Consider the following 23,679-nt stretch of genomic DNA (forward strand, 5'->3'; position numbering starts at 1 on the left):
CTATTTATTATAAATTACTATGATTGCACATTGCACATTTAGACAAAGATGTAAAGATTTTTACTCCTCATGTATGTGAAGGATGTAAGAAATAAAGTCAATTCAATTCAATTCCATTCAATTCAAAATCCAAAAAGCCCTCTTGGCAATGTAAATTATGACTAAAAGGATATAGACTCAGTAGTCAATTTATTAGGTACATCTGTACACCAGCTCATTAATAGAAATGTCTAATCAGTCAATCATGTGGCAGCACCTCAATGCATAAAAGCATGCAGACATGGCCAAGAGATTCAATTGTTCAGACCAAACATCAGAATGGAGAAGAAATGTGATCAAAGTGACTTGGACCATGGAATGATCGTTGGTGCCAGATGGGGTGGTTTGAGTATCTCAGAAACTGCTGATCTCCTGGGATTTTCATGCACAACAGTCTCTAGAGTTTACAGGGAATGGTGCAAACAAAAACATCCAGTGACTGGTAATTCTGTGGATGAAATTGTCTTGTTTATGAGAGAGGTCAGAGGAGAATGGCCAGATTGGTTCAAGCTGACAGGAAGGTGACAGTAACTCAAACAACCACTTGTTGCAACAGTGGTGTGGAGAAGAGCATCTCTGAATGCACAACACATCACACTTTGAAGTGGATGAGCTACTGCAGCTGAAGACAGTGGCCTCTTTATTAGTTACAGGAATGAAATATCATCTGTTCACTCCTTTCTGTGGATGCTGCCTGACCTGCTGAGTTCCCCCAGCAAGGTGTGTTTGTTCCTCTAGATTCCATCATCTGCAGAATCTCTTGTGTTTTTATGATAAGACTTATCCTTTTTTTCAGGGGAAAAGAGCCTAGAACTAGAGGGCAGAGATTTAAGGTGAGAGGTAGCAAATTTAAAAGAGACATGAGGGACAAGTTTTTCCACAAAGGATGGTAAATCTTTGGAATGCCCTGGAAGCAGATACTAATACAACTCAAAAAGGCACCTGGACAGATACTTGGATAGGAAAGGAGTAGAGGGAACTGAAGAAGGGTCTCAGCCCGAAACGTCGACTGTTTACTCTTTTCTCTAGATGCTGCCTGGCCTGCCGACTTCCTCCAGCATTCCGTGTGTCTTGCCTTGAGAGAGATATGGGTATAATGTGGACAAATGGCATTAGGCAGATCGACATTATGGTTGACATAGATGAGGTGAGCTATAAGGGGCTTTTCTGAGGTTAAAAATTTCTGTAGCTCTATGATTCATGAACTTTCTAAAGTGACAGTTGCAATCTGTAGCTTCTCCTGCCTGGATCCCTGCAAGTAAAGATCAACTGCTTATTGACTTTTTGCAGCAACTGTAATGACCTTATTAAGTCAAAAACTAATGAAACGTATAAAATGATGATCAAAGGAACTTGACAACTGTACCTATATAAATGGGAGCTTTTGTGTTTTGATTAGATTAATAAGTATCAAATTGGACAAACAATTGTGCAGGTTACCAGAAGAAATGAATAATTCAATAGGATGCTATTTTCATGGCAAGCACATGCTGCACCACTGGGAATTTTAGAAAGGTTTATAATTAAGTGGAAATGCTCTGCAGCACGTGGATCTCGTTACAAAAGAGCATTCTGAAATCCTGAAATATGGGAAATCAGAAAGTGATTGCATCTATAGTTTTTGACCTGCTCTGAATGACGAAATTAAGAAAAGGAGTAAAAGGGATGTCATCTCATGAATACTTAATTCCATTAAAATAGCAGAGCATGAAATTTGCCGTGAGCATAGTAACCATTCATAACATTGGTAACTGAGCTCAGCTCCTCAAAGTATTTATGGGATGGTGTCATTCTGCCCTGAATCACGGGTAATATATGTACAAATTCATAATCTACTCAGCAGGGAGGATCCACGACACAACTGATTGGAAACCAGTGTGAAATCTCACTTAGTGTATTTCAACTTGAACTCTAGCACAGGCAAATGACAATAATGTTGAACTTAGAACATGCTTTATCCTGTAGATTTGCAGCACAGTATGCCTTTGATTTCATTCACTTACCGGTCCTCTTTTTCCGTAGCGTTGCTTGGAAAGTGAAAGAGAGGGAGGTAAATACATTTTAATAATCGCATATTCTGTTGCTGATTGACAGTGGAATCTCTTTCATAATTCAAAAGACACTGGAGCAAAATTTGACCATTCAGCTCATTGAGTCTTCTCCATCGTTCCATCATAGCTGATTTATTATCCCTCTCTACCCTGTTCTCCTGCCTTCTCCCCGTTACCTTTAGCACTTGACTAATCATGAACCTATCAGCCTCCTTGTATTCAGTGGTACCCTCTAGTCCCAGCCTCCACTACTAAGAAAATATCCTCTCCATGTAAACTCTATCTAAGCCTTTCAACATTTGGTAGGTTTCAATTAAATCCCATCCCTACCCCCCATTCTTCTAAACTCCAGTGAGTACAGGCCCAGAGCAATCAAATACTGCCCACAGATTAACTCTTTCATTCCTGGGATCATTCTTGTTAACTTCCTCTGGATTTTCTCCAATGCCAGTACATCTTTTCTAAGATACCCAAAACTGCACACAATTCTCCAAGTGCAATCTGACCAATGCTTTATAAAGCCTCAGCAATACATCCTTGTTCTTATATTCTACTCCTTTTGAAATGAATGTGAACATTGCATTTACTTCCGCAGATTGGTTTGGCTTAGGAGTGTAATGAGAACTTCTCCATCTCTGGTGCCTTGACCTGTGATGCAAGTCAGGGCTTTGATCTAATTCCGCTGGTTGTTTTTAGTGCATGGAGACTCTCTAAACAAATTTCTGGACAGTGTTGAAAGATAGATTTTAAAGATAAGGAAAAGATGAAAGACTAGCTTTATTTATCACAGCTACATCGAAACATACAGTGAAATGCATCATTTATGTCAAATCAATTCAGCAAGGATTATACTGAGCTTTGGGCACCAATATAGCAGCACAACTCACAAGTCTTTTGGGTTGTGGAAGGAAACTGGAGCATCTGGAGGAAACCCATTACAATCATGGGAAGAACATACAAGTTCCTTACAAACTGCGGTGGGTATCGAACAGTGATCTTCCAGCTGGCGTAATAGTGTTGTGCTAACCACTACACAATGCTAACCATGCCACCTGTTTTTGATAGAATAGACTTTTCAATGATACAAAATCTCAGCAGGAATGATCACTGGAACCAGTCTGGGTAAATTGGACCTGAAGTCCAGTTATTACAACAGACTTATGGATGTCTTAAGCTCACAGGAAGTATTCAAGCCCAGAGTTCCCTTTCGATATACGTACTACACAACACTGTGTGACCAGAATGTTTTTCACCAGGTCAAGCAGTATCTGTGGAGGCAAAGGCAAAGTAAAATTTCTGGTAATTGGTGAGTTCAACTTCATGGGACAATTGTGGGGGAGATGCAGAGAAATGTACATAGAAATGGGATCTACAGAGTTTTAATGCGTTAACAGGCCAGTGAATCCAGCTCCCGGTGTCATCAAAAATGCTTACAAAAATTAGAACATACAACCCCTCCCTCCTTCTTCTACAGCACAGAAATATACCCTTCAGCCCAAAATGTTGTGCCAAACTAATTGAACTAGTAATTAAATACGCTGGTCCATGGCCTCCTCCTGTGGCACAATGAGGCCACAGTCAGGTAGAGGAACAACACCATATATTATCTATATTCCGTCCTGACGAAGGGTCTCGGCCCGAAACGTTGACAGCACTTCTCCCTATAGATGCTGCCTAGCCTGTTGTGTTCTACCAGCATTTTGTGTGTGTTGTTTAAATTTCCAGCATCTGCAGATTTCCTCGTGTTTGCTCCATATATTTCATCTGGTTTGCCTCCGGTCTGATGGCATTAATATTGATTTCTCTTTCCAGTAAAAAAAACTTATCCCTGCCCTCCCCCTCCCCTCTTCTTCTATTCCCATCTCTGGCTTCTTACCTCTTCTCACCTGCCTACCACCACACCCTCTTCTCCTTCCCTTTCTCCTATGGTCCACTCTCCTCTCCTATCAGATTCGTTCCTCTCCAGCCCTATACCTTTCCTACCCACCTGGCTTCACTTATCACTAGTCCTCCTCCCCCTAACCCCACCTTTTTATTCTGGCATCTTCCCCCTTCCTTTCCATAGATGCTGCCTGACCTGCTGAGTTTCTTCACTATTTTGTGTGTGTTGCATTAAGTGCTAACAAATAGGTTAACTGTCAGAACAGATGTGGGACAGAGAGAGGCAAGGATCTAAACTAGTCCCTTCTACCTACATAAAGTCCATAGCCCTCCATTACAGGCATATTCATGTGCCTATCTACTTTAAGAGTCTCTTCAATGCCTCTGTTGTACTTACCACCTCTGGCAGTATGTTCCATCCACCACTGGACTCTCTTGTGGATGCTTCTATATATAAATCTGGCAACAAAAGCACTTGGTGCATGTTTTAAGTGCCTGCTGCTGAAGTTCTGCTGACCAAGAACACCAACAGCTGTAATATCATTTCCCTGCATATTGTGGAGATACAATGAGAGATTCTGTTGATAGAGAGTCACCTGTTACTCTCAACAGAAACTGGACCAACACACACAAAATGCTGGAGGAACTCAGCAGGTCAGGCAGCATCTATGGAAATGAATAATCAGTCAATGCTATGGGCCGAGACCCTTCATCAGTATTGCAACATCATGAAGGAACCCACCACACTCCTGATGGGCTGGTTGTCCCTTTCCCATCAGGGTGGAGGCTATGTAGCATCGACACCAGGACCACCAGACTCAAAACCAGTTACTTTCCACAATAAATACGGCTGATCAACATCTGCACTCACTAATTCCAGTATTATTTCCTGTCACCTTATGTACAGCCCAGCTTTACTTATGGACATACAGTCAACCTGTATCTAAGCTATCTCAGAATCAGGGATTATTATCACTGGCATATGTCATGAACTGTTAACTTTGCGGCAGCAGAACAATGCAATACATAACAGAGAAAGAACTGTGAACTACAGTAAGTGTGTATGTAGTTAAATAAGTAGTGCAAAATTAGAAATAAAAAGTAGTGTTCATGGGTTCAATGTCCATTTAGAAATCAGATGGCAGAGGAGAAGAAGGTTTTCCTGAATCGTTGAGTGTGGGCCTTCAATTACTTTACTAACTTCAAAATATCAATGGTTGTCAGCTTGTAGTTTCTATTGAGTTTTTACACAGGTATTGGGATCTTCCTAATAAGGAATTTGAAAATTCAAAAGGTTACTACTTGATAACTGCTAATCAATTCTGTATTGAAAAAGGCATTACTCTGTTCAGACCATAAGACATAGGAGCAGAATTAAGCCATTCAGCTTATAGAGTCAGTTCTGCCTTTCTATCATGGCTGATATATTTTCCCTCTCAACATTCTCTTGTCTTTACCTGTAACCTATGACACCATTACCTATCAGGGACCCATCAACCTCTGCTTTAAAAATACTCAAATGACTTGACCCCACAGACATCTATGACAATGAATCCTGTAGATTCACGCCACATTCTGGATGAAGAAGTTCTCCCTTTTCTCTGTTCTAAAGGGACGTACTCATAATCTGATGCTGTGCCCTCTGGTCCGAGGCTCTCCCCACTAAAGGGAGCATCTTCTCCACTCTATCTAGGCCTTTCAATATTTGATAGGTTTCAATGAGATATTCCCCCCCACCCCCACCATCCATTCTTCCAGCAAGTACAGGCTCACTCCTACTGTAACCTTTTCATTCCTGGGATTATTCTGAGCGTCTCTTCTGGAACCTCTTCAACACAAGCACATCTTTTCTTAGATAGGCAGCCCAAAACTGCTCACTGTACTCCAAATGCAGTCTGATCAATGCCTTATAAAGCCACAGCCTTATAAGGTCCCATAAGATAATGGTGGCATAATTTGTTTTCTCTCTGAGACTCAAGAGTCTTTGAACTGCACTTTCTTAAAGGACAGTATACTCAATGTCTTGGAATATTTTTAAGGCAAAGCTAGACGGTTGCATGATTACTAAGGAATGAAAGGTTACTGTGGGTAGAACTCAGAGTTCAGAATCAAAGTCAGATTTATGTCATGAACTTAATTGTTCTGTGGCAGCAGTACATTTTGATATATTTTTATTTATTTACTCATATATTTTTGCCCTCAACTCTGACTGGAGTTATCGGGACACTGTCGTGAGGGCACTTTTTTTAGCAGGCTTTCTTATTTTTATGAGATTGAGTTGCTAGCTCGACGCTCAACCCAGCACGGATGGAAAGTGTGCAAGGGAGCCAGCTGGATTCGAACTCGGGAGCCTTCGCTCTGAAATCCGGCGCTGATGCCACTACGCCACCAGCCAGCCATAAATATTTTAAAAAGCTCTAAATTGAAAAAGGAAACATACATAAAAATTAAATTAAGTAACTACTGGGAAAAGAGAGCAAAAATAATGAGAGGGGCCTTGCTGTCCTCCTTGTGCACAAATAAATAAAGTGTGATTGAGGAACAAATGCAAATTTTGAGAGATCAGTTAAACGGTGATGAGAGTCTTGCTAACGCAGAGAGAGCTCCTGCAATTATTCTTTGCTGACACTTTGCTTCATGAGCAGAAAAAATATTAAATGCTGGAAGAACTCAGTGGACTGAGTTGCATCTGTGGAGGCAAAAGAACGTTCTGGAGCAACAATTAATTGCTGGAAGCTAACAGCTTCATAGCTGTAAGGGAATTGTGGAGGAAGGTACAGGAAAGTTTGCCTAGAAAGAGGGTTGTGCTCAGATATTAAATGGCTGCAGAATCCAGGTTCTACGTTATCAAAAGTGGTGGTGTCAATGTTTTAATGTTCAAAACGTCAGCAAGGTAAAAAAAGGAACTGAGAAAGCAAGACACCTGTTCACACATTCCTCGGATGTTAGGTCTTGATGTTGATTTCGGTTTGGTTCAATTTTGTGTTCATGGAGACACACTGACAGAATGAACACAGGCAGGCTACAGCTATCATGCCTTAGACTGCTGCACCATCACAAATACTTAATGTGATGTCTGATCACAGCAAAACTAGTGAGCAGTGAATGACCGCTTGAAATATTAGATGACGCTACTCCATCCTAAAGAAGTCAGATGATTTATACTGAGCCAGCCACTGTCTGTGGGAAGTTCTTTGTTTTACTCTTGGCATTTGAAGAACTACATAAATGTAGCGAGAATGAGAGTGGTTAACATCCAAGCTCACAGGAGTAGCAATGCTGAAAAGCACCATGACCTTCTTCAACTGCACTGTTTGAGTATTCAAATATACAAATTGAGAATAGAAGTAGGCAATTCACCCACTCAAACTTGCTCCCCTATTCAGTAAGATTATGGCTGATCTAATTTTTACCTAGCATCGAAGTACCTTCAAAAGGTGGTGCCTCAAGCAGGAGGGATCCTTCATTAAGGACCCTCACCATCCAGGACATGCCCCTTTCTCATTGCTACCATCAAGGAGAAGGTATAGGAGCCCGAAGACACATGCTCAATATTTCAGGAGCAGCATCTTCCCCTCCACCATCAGGTTTCTGAAAGGATAATGAACCCAAGAACATTACCTCACTACTCTATTTTTGCTCCATATTTTGCATGACTACTTAGTTTAATTTTTTATATATATTTCTTATTGCATTGGATTAAATACATAGGTCCTTTGAAGATAAAATTATAGTAATTGGGGAAAGTAAAAATAAATATCAAAATTATTTTGAACTCCATGGAGCAAGTGGGGATCCTCCGATATCCACGCAATCTTTCTCTTCTTTCCTTTTTTTTCTTTCTTTAGATAAGGGTTAAGGGGGGGAGGGTTAAGGGGAGGGGGGAGGGTTAATATTATTTTTCTTACTATTTTATTACCACATTTATTTTTTTGTAATTTCTAAAATTTAATAAATAATATTTAAAAAATTCTTATTGCAATTCATAGGTTTTTAAAAAATTATGTATTGAAATGTACTATTGCCGCACACAAAACAAATTTCATGACATATATCAGTGATACTGAAACTGATTCTGAACTCTAAATTCTATCCACCCTTTGGGAATCATGTGATCATCTTTCTTTGCTTTATAAATATTCCAAGACATTGGGTTGACTGTCGTTTGAGAAAGAACAGTTGAAACATTCTTGACTCTCAGAGAGAAAACAAATTATGCCACCACTATCTTGTGGGTGAGCCATTTTTTGTTCAGACAGTGAACCCTCATTCTAGATTCTCTCACAGATGGAAACATTTTCTTCACATGCTCGTCAGTCACAGAAGGACCTTTACCACCGGGCACATGCCCTTTTCACATCACTCCCATGAAGCAGGAAGTACAGGAACTGAAGACACACACACAACAGTTTATGAACAGCGTTGTCGTTGCGATCATCAGATTTATTTATTTATTGATTGATTTGAGATACAGCTGCGCTGTCCAGCAATGCCTCGATTTAATCCTAATCACAGGACAAATTACAATGACCAATTAAGCTACTAACCTGTATGTCTTTGGACTGTGGGAAGAAACTGGAACACCTGGAAAAAACTCCCGTGGTCATGGGGAGGATGTACAAACTCTTTGCAGGCAGCGGTGGGAATTGAACGCCGGTCACTTGTATTGCTAACCACCACGCTACCTTGCTGCCCCATGAATGCTCTGAATGGTTCATGAACCCATGAACACGATCTTGCAATTTCGCTTTTGCACGATTTATTTATTCTTTATAGTAAGTTACAGTACTTTTATTAATGTCATGCACAAAGCAACAAATTCCACAACATACATCAATAATAATAAACATGATTCTGATTCAAAAGTTGCCTCTTACTCTGCTGAACTTGAGCAGATATGTGCCTAGCCTGTCCAACTTTTATAAGACAACCTGTTCATTACAGGGTCAGTCTAATAAACCTTCTCTGAAATGGTTCAATATATGTACGTCTTTCTTTAATTAAGGAGACCAATACTGAACACAGGTGGACAAAAGCAAAGGTTCAAGGAGATTCTCAAAGAATCTGAAATTTATGCTACAGCTCACTGATGCCTGGGTATGCTTGGAGCATGACAACTCAAGATGGAGAAGTAGCGTTCGTGATGACATTGAGATCATGCATCAAGTATATGGTTAAGCTCCGAGTAAAGAGTGCACCACTACACTAAATATCCCCCTCCCATCCCATCTGTGGTGGACAAGCCTGTGGTTCCTTCAGCAGTTTCATTAGTTGCCTCAGAACTCTCAAAACTAGAGGGAAGACAAAAGACTTTCATTTTATTTATTTAGTGATACGTCATGATAACAGGACTTCTGGCCCAACAAGCCCAATTATACCCATGTGATCAATTAACATGTCTTTGAAATGTGGGAGGAAAATGGAGTAACTGGAGGAAACTCAATTGGTCACAGGAACATTCTACAGACTCCTTAAGGAGAGCAGCAAAATTGAAAACAGATTGCTGGTGTTAGAATGGCATTCCGCTAACCACTATGCTAATGTGTTGCCCCAGAATCCTGCATGCTGCTTCCCAAGGGACTGTCTAAGGAGAAGGTGGAACTGGAGCACAAAACAAACAAAATACTGGAGGAACAGCATCTATGGAGTGAAAAAAAAAACAATTAATGCTTCAGTCTGAAACCCTTCATCAGGAGTTCTGGCCAAAAGGGTGGCATGGTGGTGTAGTGGTTGGCACAACACTTTACACTACCAGCAACCTGGGGTCAGTTCCTGCTGCTGTTTGTAAGGGGTTCGTATATTCTCCCCATGACCACGAGGGTTTCCTCTGGGTGCTCCAGTTTCCTCTCACAGTCCAAAGATGTACCAGTTAGTAGATTAGCTGATCTTTGTAAATAGTCCAGTGATTAGGCTAGGATTAAATCTGGGGATTGCTGGGCAGCATGGCTTAAATGGCCAGAAGGGCTCCTTCTGTACTGTATCTCAAAAAATTCACCTTTTGTTTATTTCTGTCCACAGGTGCTGTCGGATCCTGAGTATTTTGTGTGTGTTGCTCTGATTTTCCACCATCTAAAGAATCTAAAGCACAACCTCTCTATTTTTGTATTTGATTCCCCTTGCAATAAACAATGACATGGTTAGCTTTTCTAATTACTTGCTGTCTCTGCATACTAACCTTTTATAAATTATGCACAAAATTACTCATGCACAAATTATTAACTTTATTCCTAAACCTAGCAACCCACTGGATACATTTTGCAGTCTTTTAATTGCTTACATGGGAAAAAATATTTTGGAACTGTGTGCCTTCGTGAACATGATGCAGTGGATACAGCCATGGAAATGGTTAAAGTCAGTGGGAAAGGAACAATGCTTCTAGTACTTCACTGTTAGACCAAGCGTAACTACAGAGAATGCTATGACATGTACTTCTTGTGTTGGCATTAATTGCTGCCAGAACGGAACCAATTTAATATTCCTTAATGCACAAACTCACATTAACAGATGTTTAGATTATTGAAGACAAATGCAATACAAATAAGCAATCTGCATCATGCTTGTCTTCCAAATTGACTTTATAATGCCCATTATAAATTGGCATTAAGACAGTGGGGAGAGGTTGATTGAGTCCAGCCTGATGAGATTGTGAAGAATAGCTCAGCTGCTCCTTGGGAAGTGTTTTCTCACTTGCAGATGAGAGAAGCGAAGACAGCAGGAGGATCTGAGATGGTGGGATAAAGATGACCAGGATTCCAATTTGCCACCAGTCACCAGATATTATCCACAAAGTCCACAACTCACTGAGCAGGCAGAAATGGGTCATACCATCTCCAAGCACTGGAGCTGATACCCAGTAGCAACATCAGGACCATATAACTCAGCATATTTAGCACTGACCAGGCAATGGCAAAAGATGAATGTCAAAACAGCTTATTTCAACATGCCAGGGAATATATTAAAACCTGTACAGTTCACAGCACCAGGAGTAGTTTTGAATGAAGCTCTATGATGAGGCTTCATTGACTATAAACATATGGTGTAGAAGACCATAAGACACAGGAGAACTAGGCCATTTGGCTCATCAAGTCTGCTCAGCCATTCCATCATGGCAAATTTATTATCACGCTTAATCCCATTCTCCTGCTTTCTCCTTTAGTTCCTGATTAATCAAGAACATCAATCTGCACCTTAAATATACCCAGCGACTTGCCCACTGCAACTATCTATGGCAACAAATTCCACAGAGTTACCACCCTTCTCTTCATCTCTTTTCTAAAGGAGTGTCCTTGTATTCTGACACCTTGCCCTCTGGTACTAGACTCCCCCACTATAGGGAGCATCCTGTCCATGGAGACTCTGTCTCAGCCTCTCAATATTCGATAGGTTTAGATGAGATCTACCCCTCAATCTTCTAAACTACAGTGAGTACAGGCCCAGAGCCATCAAACGCTCATCTGTTAAACCTTTCATTCTTGTGAACCTCCTCTGGATCTTCTCCAATGGCAGGACATATTTTCTTAGATAATGTGCCAGAACTGCTCATAATATTCCAATGAATATTGCCTCATAAAGCCTTGTTATATTCTAGTCCTCTTGAAATTAATCAGAATCAGGATCAGATTTAATATCACTGGCATGTATTGTGAATTTTGTTTTGTGGCAGCAGTACATTTCAAAACATAATGATAAAAAAATAAATTACAATAAGTAGTATATATAAAAAAAGAAAATTAAATTAAACAAGTAGTGCAAAAAGAGAGAAAACCATACAGAGGTAGTGTTCATGGGTTCATTGTCCATTCAGAAATTTGACGGCAGAGGAAAAGAACTGTTTCTGAAATGTTGAATGTGTATCCTCAGGCTCCTGTACCACATTCTTGATGGTAGCAATGAGCAAAGAGCATGTCTTGTTTGATGTGAGTCCTTATTAATGTGTTATTATTATTACTTTATTGTCGCCAAACAATTGATACTAGAGTGTGCAATCATCACAGCGATATTTGATTCTGCTCTTCGCCCTCCCTGGAGTACAAATCAATAGTAAATATAATAAAAATGTAAACTATAAATCATAAATAAAAAATAGAAATGATAAAGTAAGGTAGTGCAAAAAAATATATGCCACCATTTTGAGGCATTGCCTATTGAAGGTGTCTTGGATGTTAGACAGTCAGTGCCTCTGATGGAGCTGGTAGAGTTTACAATTTTCTGCAGCTTTGTTTGTGACTCCACCATTCCAGACACTGATGCAACCAGTTAGCGTACTTTCCAATGTACATCTGTAGAAATTAGTGATTGTTTTTGGAGACATACCAAATCTTCTCAAACTCCTAATGAAGTATAGCCGCTGACATGCCTACTTTGCAATTACATAGAACATAGAAATCTACAGCACATTACAGGCCCTTCAGCCCACAATGTAATGCTGACCATGTAACCTACTCTAGAAACTGCCTAGAATTTCGCTACTGCAGAGCCCTCTATTTTCCTACGCTCTGTGTACCTATGTAAGAGTCTCTTAAAAGATCCTATTGTATCTGCCTCCATCACTGTTGCTGGCAGTGCATTCCATGCTCCCACCACTCTCTGTGTGAAAAATGTTAATATGTTAATTGGTCAATATGTTAGGCCCAGGATAGATCCTCAGAGATGTTGACATCCAGGAACTTGAAACTGTTCACCCTTTCCATTTCTGATCCCTGAATGAGGACTGGTGTATGTTCCCCTTCCTGAAGTCCACAGTCAACTTCTTGGTTTTACTGATGTTGAGTGCAAGGTTGTTGTGACACCACTCAACCAGCTGATCTACCTTGCTCTTTAAACTAAAGTGAATTCAGGCCCAGAGCCATCAAACGCTCATATGTTAACCCTTTCATTCTCATGAATCTCCTCTGGATCTTTTTCAATGGCAGGACATTTTTTTTTAGATAATGGGCCCAAAACTGCTTCCAATATTCCAATGAATCTTGCCTTATAAAGCATCAGCATTACATTGTGGTTTTTGTATTCTAGTTCTCTTGAAATTAATCAGAATCAGATTTACTATGACTGGCATATGTTGTGAATTTTGTTGTTCTCATCACCATCTTAAATTCTGCCGACAGTAGTTATGTATTGGCAAATTTATAGACGACATTGAGTTGTTAACCAGGCGGTGGTGTAGTGGCATCAGTACATGGACTTTGAGGCAAATGGTCCAAGGTTCGAAGCAACCCAGGCACACTTTCCATCTGTGCTGGGTTGAGTGTCGAACTAGCAACTCGGCTTCATAAAAAAACTATACAAATGCTAAATAAAAGGCAAGGTTGCCACCAAATGTGCCATAAGGCACAGAGAGGAAAAATAAAAATGGAACTGTGCTTAGCTACATATTGTGGGTGTACAGCAGTGGAATAAGCACACTTCCTCTAGATTGAGTGCTCAGCCCTAACATTGCAGTTGTCTTCCTTCCCACTGACTCAGCCTTTAAAGGATCCTGCATGATTCTGCATTCTCATGTCGCTGTACACCTCTGATTTCGGTGACTTTTTCTTGTCTATGACTCAGAGGTTTGTAAATAAAGTCACAAAGAATGGAGGTCAAACTTCTAGAATATCTTTTACCGCAGTATTGTGGGAGTGCCATACTGTCAGAGGTTTTGTCTTTCAGATGATGTGGTAAATTGAGGTTCTGTTGCACTATTCTGCACTATTTTTCGCTGTATTTCACACAAGAGCAAGAGTATTATTCCCAGTGTACCAGTTAATATTTCCCCTTCATCAAAATAGATTTTCTGACCGTCATTACAATAGAGCAGGGATTCCAAACCTGGGGTCCATGTAACAAAAGTAGGGAATGTGTTCTGAAGTAAGGGTATACAGCAAACATTAACTTCAGCTATCAACCTGAACATGGATTGTAGATTAACTTTAAAATGCAGTTCTGGACATGAGTTTCCTGGTGTTGTGGACACCAGTTAATTGAAAACCAGACAATACTAATTAACATTTATTTTGGGGGACAGGAATGTGGGTGCAAAGGAGGTGTGAAAATTTTATGTAATTCAAAGGCAGCATGGTAGATACTTTGTACCTCTAGAATTGACCTGCCGTTACCTTTGATCTTTAGCATATAAACTGTCATGTAACATTGGGTCAAACAGGCCTCTTCCTTCAAGTGTGTCTCATTGTTTTGAATACAATACTTCAGTATCCACTAGCTTCAGTTCCTCTGCAGTGTCTTTGTTCATATTACAACAGGGAACTTTTGCATTAGAGAAATGCTGTGCAGAATTTGGCCACTGTTTACCATAATGCAGATATTGGTAAGACCTCAGACAAAGTTAGGAATCAAAAGTTTGAGCATGGTGCGACAAAATCAAAAAAGGCGAATACAGGACTGAAGGTGTTGTATTTGAATGAGCACAGTATACAGAATAAGGTAGATGAATTTGTTGGCATCATGGAATCATGGCTGAAAGATTAAAGCTGGGAGCTCAGTGTCCAAGGATAAGAATAGCATCAAAAAGATAGGTCGGAAGATCGAGGGTCTGTCAATAAAAAATGAAATCAAGTCATTTGAGAGAGGTGACATAGGGTTGGAAAGTGTTGAATCATTGTGGATAGAGCTAAGGAACTGCAAGGGTAAAAAGACCTTGATGGGAGTTGTATCTAGACCCCCAAACAGTAGCAAGGATGTTGCCTATAAATTATAATGAGAGATAGAAAATGTATGCCAAAATAGCAATGTTACAATAATCATGGGGGGTTTTAATATACAGGTAGATTGGGAAATCAGGTTGGTGCTGGTTATTGGGGAGGGGGAGGGTGGGGGGACTGGAGAATTTCTGGAGTGCTTTACAAGATGGCTTTTTAAAGCAGCTCATGGCTGAGTCCACTAGAGGATTGGCTATTCTAGATTTGGTGTTGTGCAATGAACCAGGATTGATTAGAGAGCTTAAGGTAAAAGTGTCCTGAGAGGAAAATGATCATAATATGATCAAATTCACCCTGAAATTTGAGAAGGAGAATCTATAGTTTGATGTATCAGTATTACGGTGGAATAAAGGGAATTACAGAGCCATTAGAGAGGAGTTGGCCAGAATTGATTGGAAAAGAACACTGGCAGAGATGACAGCAAAGGAATAGCTGGAATTTCTGGAAGCAATTTGGAAGGCATAGGATCCAAAGAGGAAGAAATATTCTAATGGAAAGATGACATATTCATGGCTAACAGGAGAAGTTAAAGCCAACATAAAAGCCAATGAGAGGGCATATAATAGAGCAAAGATGATTGGGAAGCTTTTAAAAATCAGCAGAATGTCATGAAGAAGGAAATGATGGAACATGAAAGTAAGCTAGCCAAAAATATTAAAGTTACCAAAAGTTTCCTCAGATACATAAAGTGGAAAAGAGAGGCAAGAATGGATATTGGACAACTGGAAAATGATATGGAGAGGTGCTAATGAGGGACAAGGAAATAGCAGATGAACTGAATTAGTACTTTGTATCAGTCTTCACTGTGGAAGACACTAGCAGTATAGTGGAAGTTCCAGAAGTCAGGGGTCATGAGGTGTGTGAAGTTACCATAATTAGAGAGAAGGTTCTTGGGAAACTGAAAGGTCTGAAGGTACATAAATCACCTGAACCAGATGGTGTACACCCCAGAGTTCTGAAAGAGGTGGCTGAAGAGATTGTGGAGGCATTAGTAATTATCTTCCAAGAATCACTAGATTCGGGAATGCTTCTGGAAGGCTGGAAAATTGCAAATGTCATTCCACTCTTCAAGAAGGGAGAGAAGCAGAAGAAATGAAACTATAGGCCAGTTAGTCTGAACTCAGTGGTTGGGAAGATGTTGGAGTCAATTACTAAGGATGAGGTCTCAGGGTACTTGGAGGCACAGAGTGAAATAGACCAAAGTCAGCATGGTTTCCTCGAGGGAAAATCTTACCTGACAAATCTGTTCGAATTCTTTGAAAAAGTAACAAGCAAGATAGATAAAGGAGAACCGGTTCATGTCGTGTACTTGGATTTTCAGAAGGCTTTTGACAAGGTGCCACACATGAGGCTGATTGACCAGCTATGAGCCCATGGTATTATAGGAAAGATTCTAGCATGGGTAAATCAGTGGCTGATTGGCAGGAGGCAAAGAGTGGGAATAAAGGGAGCCTTTTCTGACTGGCTACCAATGACAGGGGTCTGTGTTGAAGCTGATTCTTTTTACGACAAATGTCAATGAATTGGGTGATGGAATTGATGACTTTGTTGCAAAGTTTGCAGACAATATGAAGATGGGTGGAGGGACAGGTAGTTTTGAGGAAGTAAAAAGGCTACAAAAGGGACTTAAGATAGATTAGGAAAATGGGCAAAGAAATAGTAGTGTCAGAAAGTGTACGGTCATGCACTTCAGTAGAAGAAATGAAAGGATTGACTATTTTCTAAATGGAGAGAAAATACAGAAAACTGAGACACAAAGGGACTTGGGCATCCTTGTGCAGGATTCCCTAAAGGTTAATTTGTAGGTTGAGCCTGTGAGGAAGGCAAATGCAATGTTAGCATTCATTTCAAGAGGACTAGAATATAAATGCAAGGATATAATGATGGAACTTTACAAAGCACTGGTGAGGCCTCACTTGGAGTATTGTGAGCAGGTTTTGGCCCCTTATCTTAGAAAGGATGTACTGAAACTGGGAAGGGTTCAAAGGAGGTTCATGTAAATGATCCCAGGACTGAATAGCTTGTCATATGAAGAATGTTTGATGGCTCTGTGCCTATATTCACTAGAATTCAGAAGAATGAGGGGTGACCTCATGGAAATTGATTGAATGGTGAAAGGTCGTGATAGAGTGGATGTGGAGAGGATGTTTCCTTGGTGGGAGAGTCTAAGACCAGAGGACACAGCCTCAGTAGAGAGGGGCTTCCTTTTGGAGTGGAGATGGGGAGGAATTTCTTTACCCAGAGAGTGGTGAATCTATGGAATTCTTTGCCACAGGCAGCTGTGGAGGCTGTCTTAATGTATATTTAAGGCAGAAATTGATAGAGACTTGATTGGTCAGTGTATGAAGGGATACTGGGGGAGGCAAGGGATTGGGGATGAGAGGAAAATTGGATCAGCCATGATGAAATGGCAGAGCAGACTTGATGGGCCAAATGTCCTAATTCTGACCCGGACTAATGAAAAGTTGCATAAAAATAAGAGACATAGAAAAGTAGATAACCAGAGTCTATCCCTATGTGGGGGACATCTAAAATTAGAGGTATAGTCAAAGTGGAGGTTGATAGGTTCTTGATTAGTAAGGGTGTTAATTGCAGGGAAATGGGGTTGAGAGGGAAATGGGGTTGAGAGGGAAAAGGAATCCATCGTGATTGAATGGAACATGGGCTGCATGGGCTGCATAGCTGAATTTTGCTCCTATGTCTTATGGTCTTATATAAGGTACAGATTTAATGTGAGAGGGAGGAGGTTAAAACGGATCTGAAAGGTTAATTTTTCATTCAAGTATCTGGAATGAACTGCTAGCAGGCAGGTACAGCAACAACACTTAAGAGGCATCTGGCCAGGTACCTGAGTGAGCAAAGGTATATGGGAATATGGAATTAATGCAGGTAAGTGGGGTTAATATAGATAGGCTTGGTAGTTGGCAGAGACATTGTGGACTAAAGAACCTGTTTCAATGCTGCACAACTCTATGACTCCATTTGACCCCTCAAGTCCGCATTGGCATTCAGTATAATCATGGCTGATCTATCTAGACCTCATCTCCGCTTCCATGCCAGTTCCCTGTTCCGTGAGGTACAGTTATTCATCACCCTCTGTGAGAAGTTGTTCCTACACACCTCAGTTCCAACTGAGTGCCCTCATTTTGAGGTGCTCTTCATGGAAACAATTCAATATCTACTCTGCCATCACCTTTAAGAATCTTACATGCTTCACTACAATCACCTCTCAATCACAAGACCATAAGATACAGGAGTAGAATTAGGCCATTTGGCCCATTGAGTCTGCACTGCCATTCAATTATGGCTGATCCTTTTCTGCCCCTCCTCAGCCCCACTTCCTGGCCTTTTCCCCATAACCTTTGCTGCCATGGCCCATCAAGAACATATCAATCTCTGCCTTGAATACATTCATCCACCTGGCCTCCATAGCTGCCCATGCTATCAAATTCAACAAATTTATTACCCTCTGGCTAAAGAAATTTCTCCTCATCTCTGTTTCAAATGGACACCCCTCCATCCTGAAGCTATGCTCTCTCCCCACCATGGAAAACATCTTTTCCACAACTACTCTGCTTAAGCCTTTCAACATTTGAAAGGCTTCAATGAGATCCCCCCCTCATCCTTGTAAATTCCAGTGAGTACAGGCCTAGAGCCATCAAACATTCCTCATATGATAAGCCTTTCATTCACGGAACCATCCTTGTGAACCTCCTCTGAACCCTCTCCAATGTCAGCACATTATTTCTTAGATAAGGAACCCAAAACTGTTCACAATACTCAAGATGAGGCCTCACTGGTGCCTTATAAAGCCTCAGCATCACGTCACTGTTCTTATATTCTAGACCTCTTGAAAAGAGTGCTAATATTGGATTTGCATTCTTCACCACCGACTCAACCTGCAAGTTAACCTTTAGAGTGTTCTGCACAAGGACTCCCAAGTCCCTTTGCTTTTCAGATTTTTGGATTTTCTCCCTGTTTAGAAAATAGTCTGCTCATTTATTTTTTTCTACCAAAGAGCATGCATTTCCAACATCGTATTAAATTTGCCACTTTTCCTAATCTGTCAATTCATTTGCAGATTTCCTGTTTCCCCAACACTACCTGCCCCTCCACTAATCTTCCTGTCATCTGCAAACTTGGCAACAAAACCATCTATTCCATCATCTGAATCACTGACATACAGCATAAAAAGCAGTCCCAACACTGACCCCTGCAGAACTAGTCACTGGCAGCCAACAGAAAAGGATCCTTTTATTCCCACTCACTGCCTCCTAACAGTCAGCTAGTGCTCTAACCATGCTAGTAACTTTGCTGCAATACCATGACCTATTAACTTGGTAGGCAGCCTCATGTGTGGCACCTTGCCAAAAGCCTTCTGAAAATGCAAATATACAACATCCATTGCATCCTCTTTATCTATCCTATTTAAAGATTTCCAACAGGTTCATCAGGCAAGATTTTCCCTGATGGAAACTATGCTGACTGTCCCATCTTGTCCTATGTCATCCTGTACTCTATAACCTCATCCCTAACAAATGACTCTAACATCTTCCCAACCACTGAGGTCAGGCTAACTGGTCTATAATTTCCTTGTTGCTGCCTCCCTCCTTTCTTAAAGAATGGAATGACATTTACAGTTTTTCAGTCCTCCAGAACCATGCCAGAGTCCAATGATTCTCGAAAGATTATTACTGATGCCTCTACATTCTCCACCTCTTTCAGAACTGTACAGTGACTGGTCTGGGTGACTTATGTACCTTTATATCTTTCAGATTTTGAGCACCTTCTCCCTTGTAATAGTAGCTACATTCACTTCTCTACCCTCATACCCTTCAACACTTGGCACACTGCTGGTGTCTTTCACAGTGGCGACTGATGCAAAATACTCATTTAGTTAATCTGCCATCTCCTTATCCCGTTATTATTTCTCCAGCCTCATTTTCTAGCAGTCCTATATCCACTCTCATCTCTCTTTTATATTTTTTATACTTGAAAAAGCTTTTTCTATCCACCTTGATATAGTTTGCAAGTTTGCTTTCATTTTGTCTTTTCCCTAATGATTCTTTTAGTGGTTTTCTGTAGGGTTTTAAAAGCTTCCCAATCTTCTATCTTCCTGCTAATTTTTGCTTTGTTGTGTGCCCTCTCTTTTGCTTTGACTTTCCTTGTCAGCCACAATTATATTATTTTGACATTTGACATCTGAATATCTCTATCGTGCACATTCATCATTTATCCCAGAAACTCAAGCCATTGCTGCTCTGCTGTCATCCCTGCCAGCATTTCCTTCCAATTTACTTTGGCCACTCCTTTCTCATACCACTATAATTTCTTTTACTCCACTGAAACACTGCTACGACAGACTTTACCTTCTGCCACTCAAATTTCAAGCTGAACTCAATCATATTGTGATCACTGTCTTCTAAGGGTTCCTTTACCTTAAGCTCCCTAATCGCCTCCAGTTCATTACATAGCACCCAATCCAGAATAGCTGATCCTCTAGTAGGTTCAACGACGACCTGCTCTAAAAAGCCATCTCTTACACATTCAACAAAGTCCTTCTCTTGAAATCCATCACCAACCGGATTCTACATGTTAAAATCTCCCATGATGATCATATCGTTGTCCTTTTGACACTCCTTTTCTATTTCCAGTTGTAATCTGTAGTCCACATCCCAGCTACTGTTTGGAGGTCTGTATATAATTGCCATCAGAGTACTTTTACCCTTGCAGTTTCTTAACTCAACCCACAAGGATTCAACGTCTTTTGATCCAATGTCACTTCTTTCTAATGATTTGATGTCATTCTTTACCAGCAGAGCCATGCCACCTCCTCTGCCCATCTTCCTATCCCTCCGATATGACGTTTAACCTTGGGCATTCAGCCCTCAACTACAACCATCCTTCAGCCATAATTCAGTGATGGCCACAACATCATACCTGACAATCTGTAAAAGTGCAATAAGATTATTCACCGTATTTCTTATACTCCATGCATTGAGATATAGTACTTTGGGAACAATATTTGCTGCCCTTTTTGACTCTGCATCCCTAATGCACTGATACTCACCCTGCTGGCTGTAATTTGTTCCAACTATCTGCCTGCCCTTCCTGACAGTCTGCCTGCATGCTATCCTTGCTTTTTTATCATCTGTCCTATCTTGAGTCCCTTCACTCTGGTTTCCATCCCTCTGCCAAATTAGTTTAAACCCTCCCAACAGTTCTAACAAACCTGCCCATAAGAATATTTGTCCCCCTCAGTTCAGGTGCAACCCATCCCCTTTGTACAGGTCCTACCTCCCTAGAAGAGATCCCAATGATCCAAGAACCTGAAGCCTTGTCCCTTGCACCAACTTCTCAGCCATGCATTTATCTACCACATCATCCTGTTTCTACCCTCACTGGCGTGTGGCATAGGCAGCAATCCAGAAATTACTACCCTGGAGGACTTGTTTCTCAGCTTTCTGCCCAGCTTTCTAAATTCGCTCTTCTACACTAAAAAGAATCAACATGCCATTTTTTGGTACCTTGTAATAGGACAACCCTCACACGGAATAAGACAAGTGAATCTCTTGATAGAGGTGTACAACATATTAAGAGGAATAGATAGAGTGGATAGGCAGAAACTTTTGCCCAAGGTAGAAATGGCTACTACAAAGGGGCAGAATTTTAAGGAGATTGGAGGAAAGTATAAAGGGGATGTCAGAGGTAAATTTTTTTACACAGAGAGTACTGGGTACATGGCACAAGCTGCCAGAGTAGTGGTAGAGGCTGATATATTAGGGCACATGGGTGATAGAAAAATGGAGGACTATGCAGGAAGGAAGAGTTAGATTAAACTTAGAGTAGGTTAAAAGTTCAGCACAACGTTGTGGGCTGACAGGTGTGGACTGTGCTGTAATGTTTTATGTTCTTCGAACTTCCTCTGTCAGTATATCCTTTTTTAAGTAAGATATTCCTTGTTTTTGGGACCTGTTTATCTCAGGATCTATTGGTTCATTTGACCAATTGTCAAATAAATTTGCACTCCCAAAAACACATTTTTACAGATACCTTCAAATTAGAGATTTTCTACGTTTCCATTTAACTACTTTTCCTATAGCTCCTGATAAAAATTTACTGGACGATCTTTTAAATTTAAAACCTTTTGTTAATGGTTCTATTACTGGCATCTATAACTATTACTGGTATCTAGACAAGACTTCTTAGATAAAATAAAAAAAGCTTGGGAGGATGACCTAAATTGTCAGAGTTCTGATGATAGATGGAATAAAATTCTTAAACGGGTTAATAAATCATCTTTCTGTGCTCGTCATTCTCTTCTACAATTTAAAGTGGTTCATAGAGCTTACATTTCTAAACAGAAGCTGTCCAGTTTTTACCTGAATGTTTCTCCACTTTGTAATAAATGCAACCCTACTGATGCTTCTTTAATTCATATGTTTTGGTTTTGCCCTAAAATTGAAAAGTTTTGGCGGGAAGTATGTCATACCTTCTCACAACTTTTTAGGGTCCAATTTGAACCAAATTCCCTTACTGCCTTGTTTGGTATTATTGCAAATGAAGAAGTAAGATATTCGTAGTATTTTGCCTAGTATCCCAGGAGTGGTCTCACTCGTACCCTGTGTAATTGTAAAAATTCCTCCCTTTTTTCCACCTCAGCCCCCTACTCTACTCCCAATGCCAGACTCCTCTGTAACACCACCCACAAGTTTGCAGATCTTATCACCGTAGTGGGTCAATTCTCATATAACAATATGTCAAAGTACAGTAGATAGCCTAGTGACATAGTGTCATGGCAGCAACCTCAATGTAAGCAAACAAAAGAGCTGGTTATTGACTTCAGCAAGGGGGTTGGTGCACAAGCTCCTGTTTCCATCAACAGTGGTGTGGTCAAGATTGTTGAGAGTTTCTAGTTCTTAGGAGTAAACCTATCCAATAACCTGTTACACCACAGCTAAGAAGGCTCACCAGCATCTCTATTTTCTTAGGAAGCTAAAGAAATTTGGCATGCCTTCTTTGACCCTCACTGATTTTTATCATTGCACTATAGAAAGCGTTCTATCTGGATGCTTCAGTATGGCAATTTCTCTACCCGTAACTACAAGAAACTGCAGGGGACTGTGAACACACTCAGCACATCACAGCCTCCCCTCCATAAGCTATGTCTACACTTCTCACTGCCTCAGTAAAGCTGTCAGAATAATCAAATACCATACCTGCCCTGGCCTCCAAGTCAACCACTGATGCTTGTGTGCCTCAGTGACCCAGAGAACTCAGTTGACTGGAGTCAGAGCCTTAGGCTTTGGCTCTTGGTAGGATCATCCATGCCAAATAGGTCAAAGGGAAAAGGCCAGACTAAGAGTGGTCCAGTAGATCTCCAGATTCGGGGGTTCAGCGCAGGGCTAACAACTCTGACTGGTAAAACAAAATTGTTTTGCAAACAGTAATAAAGAATTTTTCTACATCTGAGTTTGACAGTATTCCTGAGTCTCCACCCAGGACTTGCATGACTGACAATGAGTGAAAACCGAGAGGAAGCTACTGACATGATGAAAGAAGCCCTGAACATTGCCAGAGATGGAGGACCTTTATTGCTACCCTAAAACCAGTGACGTAATGGGCAGTAAGTACACCCACCCTGACCATTACTTCTTCTATCCCCTCCACTTGGGGAGAGGATATAAAAGCCTGGAAGCACACATCACCAGGCTTAAGAACAGTTTCAACCCTGCTGTTAGAAGACTATTGAATGGTTTCTTAGATAAGATGGACTCTAGAAAGTATAATCTACCTTGTTATGACCTTGCACTTTGCTGTGCACCTGCTCTCCACTTTCTCTTTATTCTCTAACATTTTATTCTGCACTTTCTTATCACTGACATATGTTGTGAAATTTGTTGTTTTGCAGCAGCAGACATAATAAGTTACTATAAGTTACAATAATAAATATATATAAAAAATACAGAGGGTAAAAAGTGGTTTGTGGTCCATTCCATTGTGGAGGGTAAGTC

At 40.6% G+C, this 23,679-nt stretch overlaps 1 protein-coding gene across 3 annotated transcripts in view; it reads right to left on the reverse strand.

The window, feature by feature from the left end:
- Nucleotides 1-23,679, reverse strand: part of shank2b (SH3 and multiple ankyrin repeat domains 2b) — a 1,221,224-nt gene that overhangs the window by 38,210 nt on the left and 1,159,335 nt on the right. The window contains exon 21 of one of the 3 annotated variants that reach the window (XM_059976075.1): nucleotides 2,043-2,066. The exons of the other annotated variants lie outside the window; for them this stretch is intronic. Within the exon in view, the coding sequence (XP_059832058.1) occupies nucleotides 2,043-2,066 (24 nt within the window). The remainder of the gene's footprint in view (nucleotides 1-2,042; nucleotides 2,067-23,679) is intronic. 3 annotated transcript variants of the gene reach the window in all.

The sequence above is a fragment of the Hypanus sabinus genome, chromosome 7 (genome assembly GCF_030144855.1).
Source record: "Hypanus sabinus isolate sHypSab1 chromosome 7, sHypSab1.hap1, whole genome shotgun sequence".
Classification (NCBI taxonomy): Eukaryota; Metazoa; Chordata; class Chondrichthyes; order Myliobatiformes; family Dasyatidae; genus Hypanus; species Hypanus sabinus.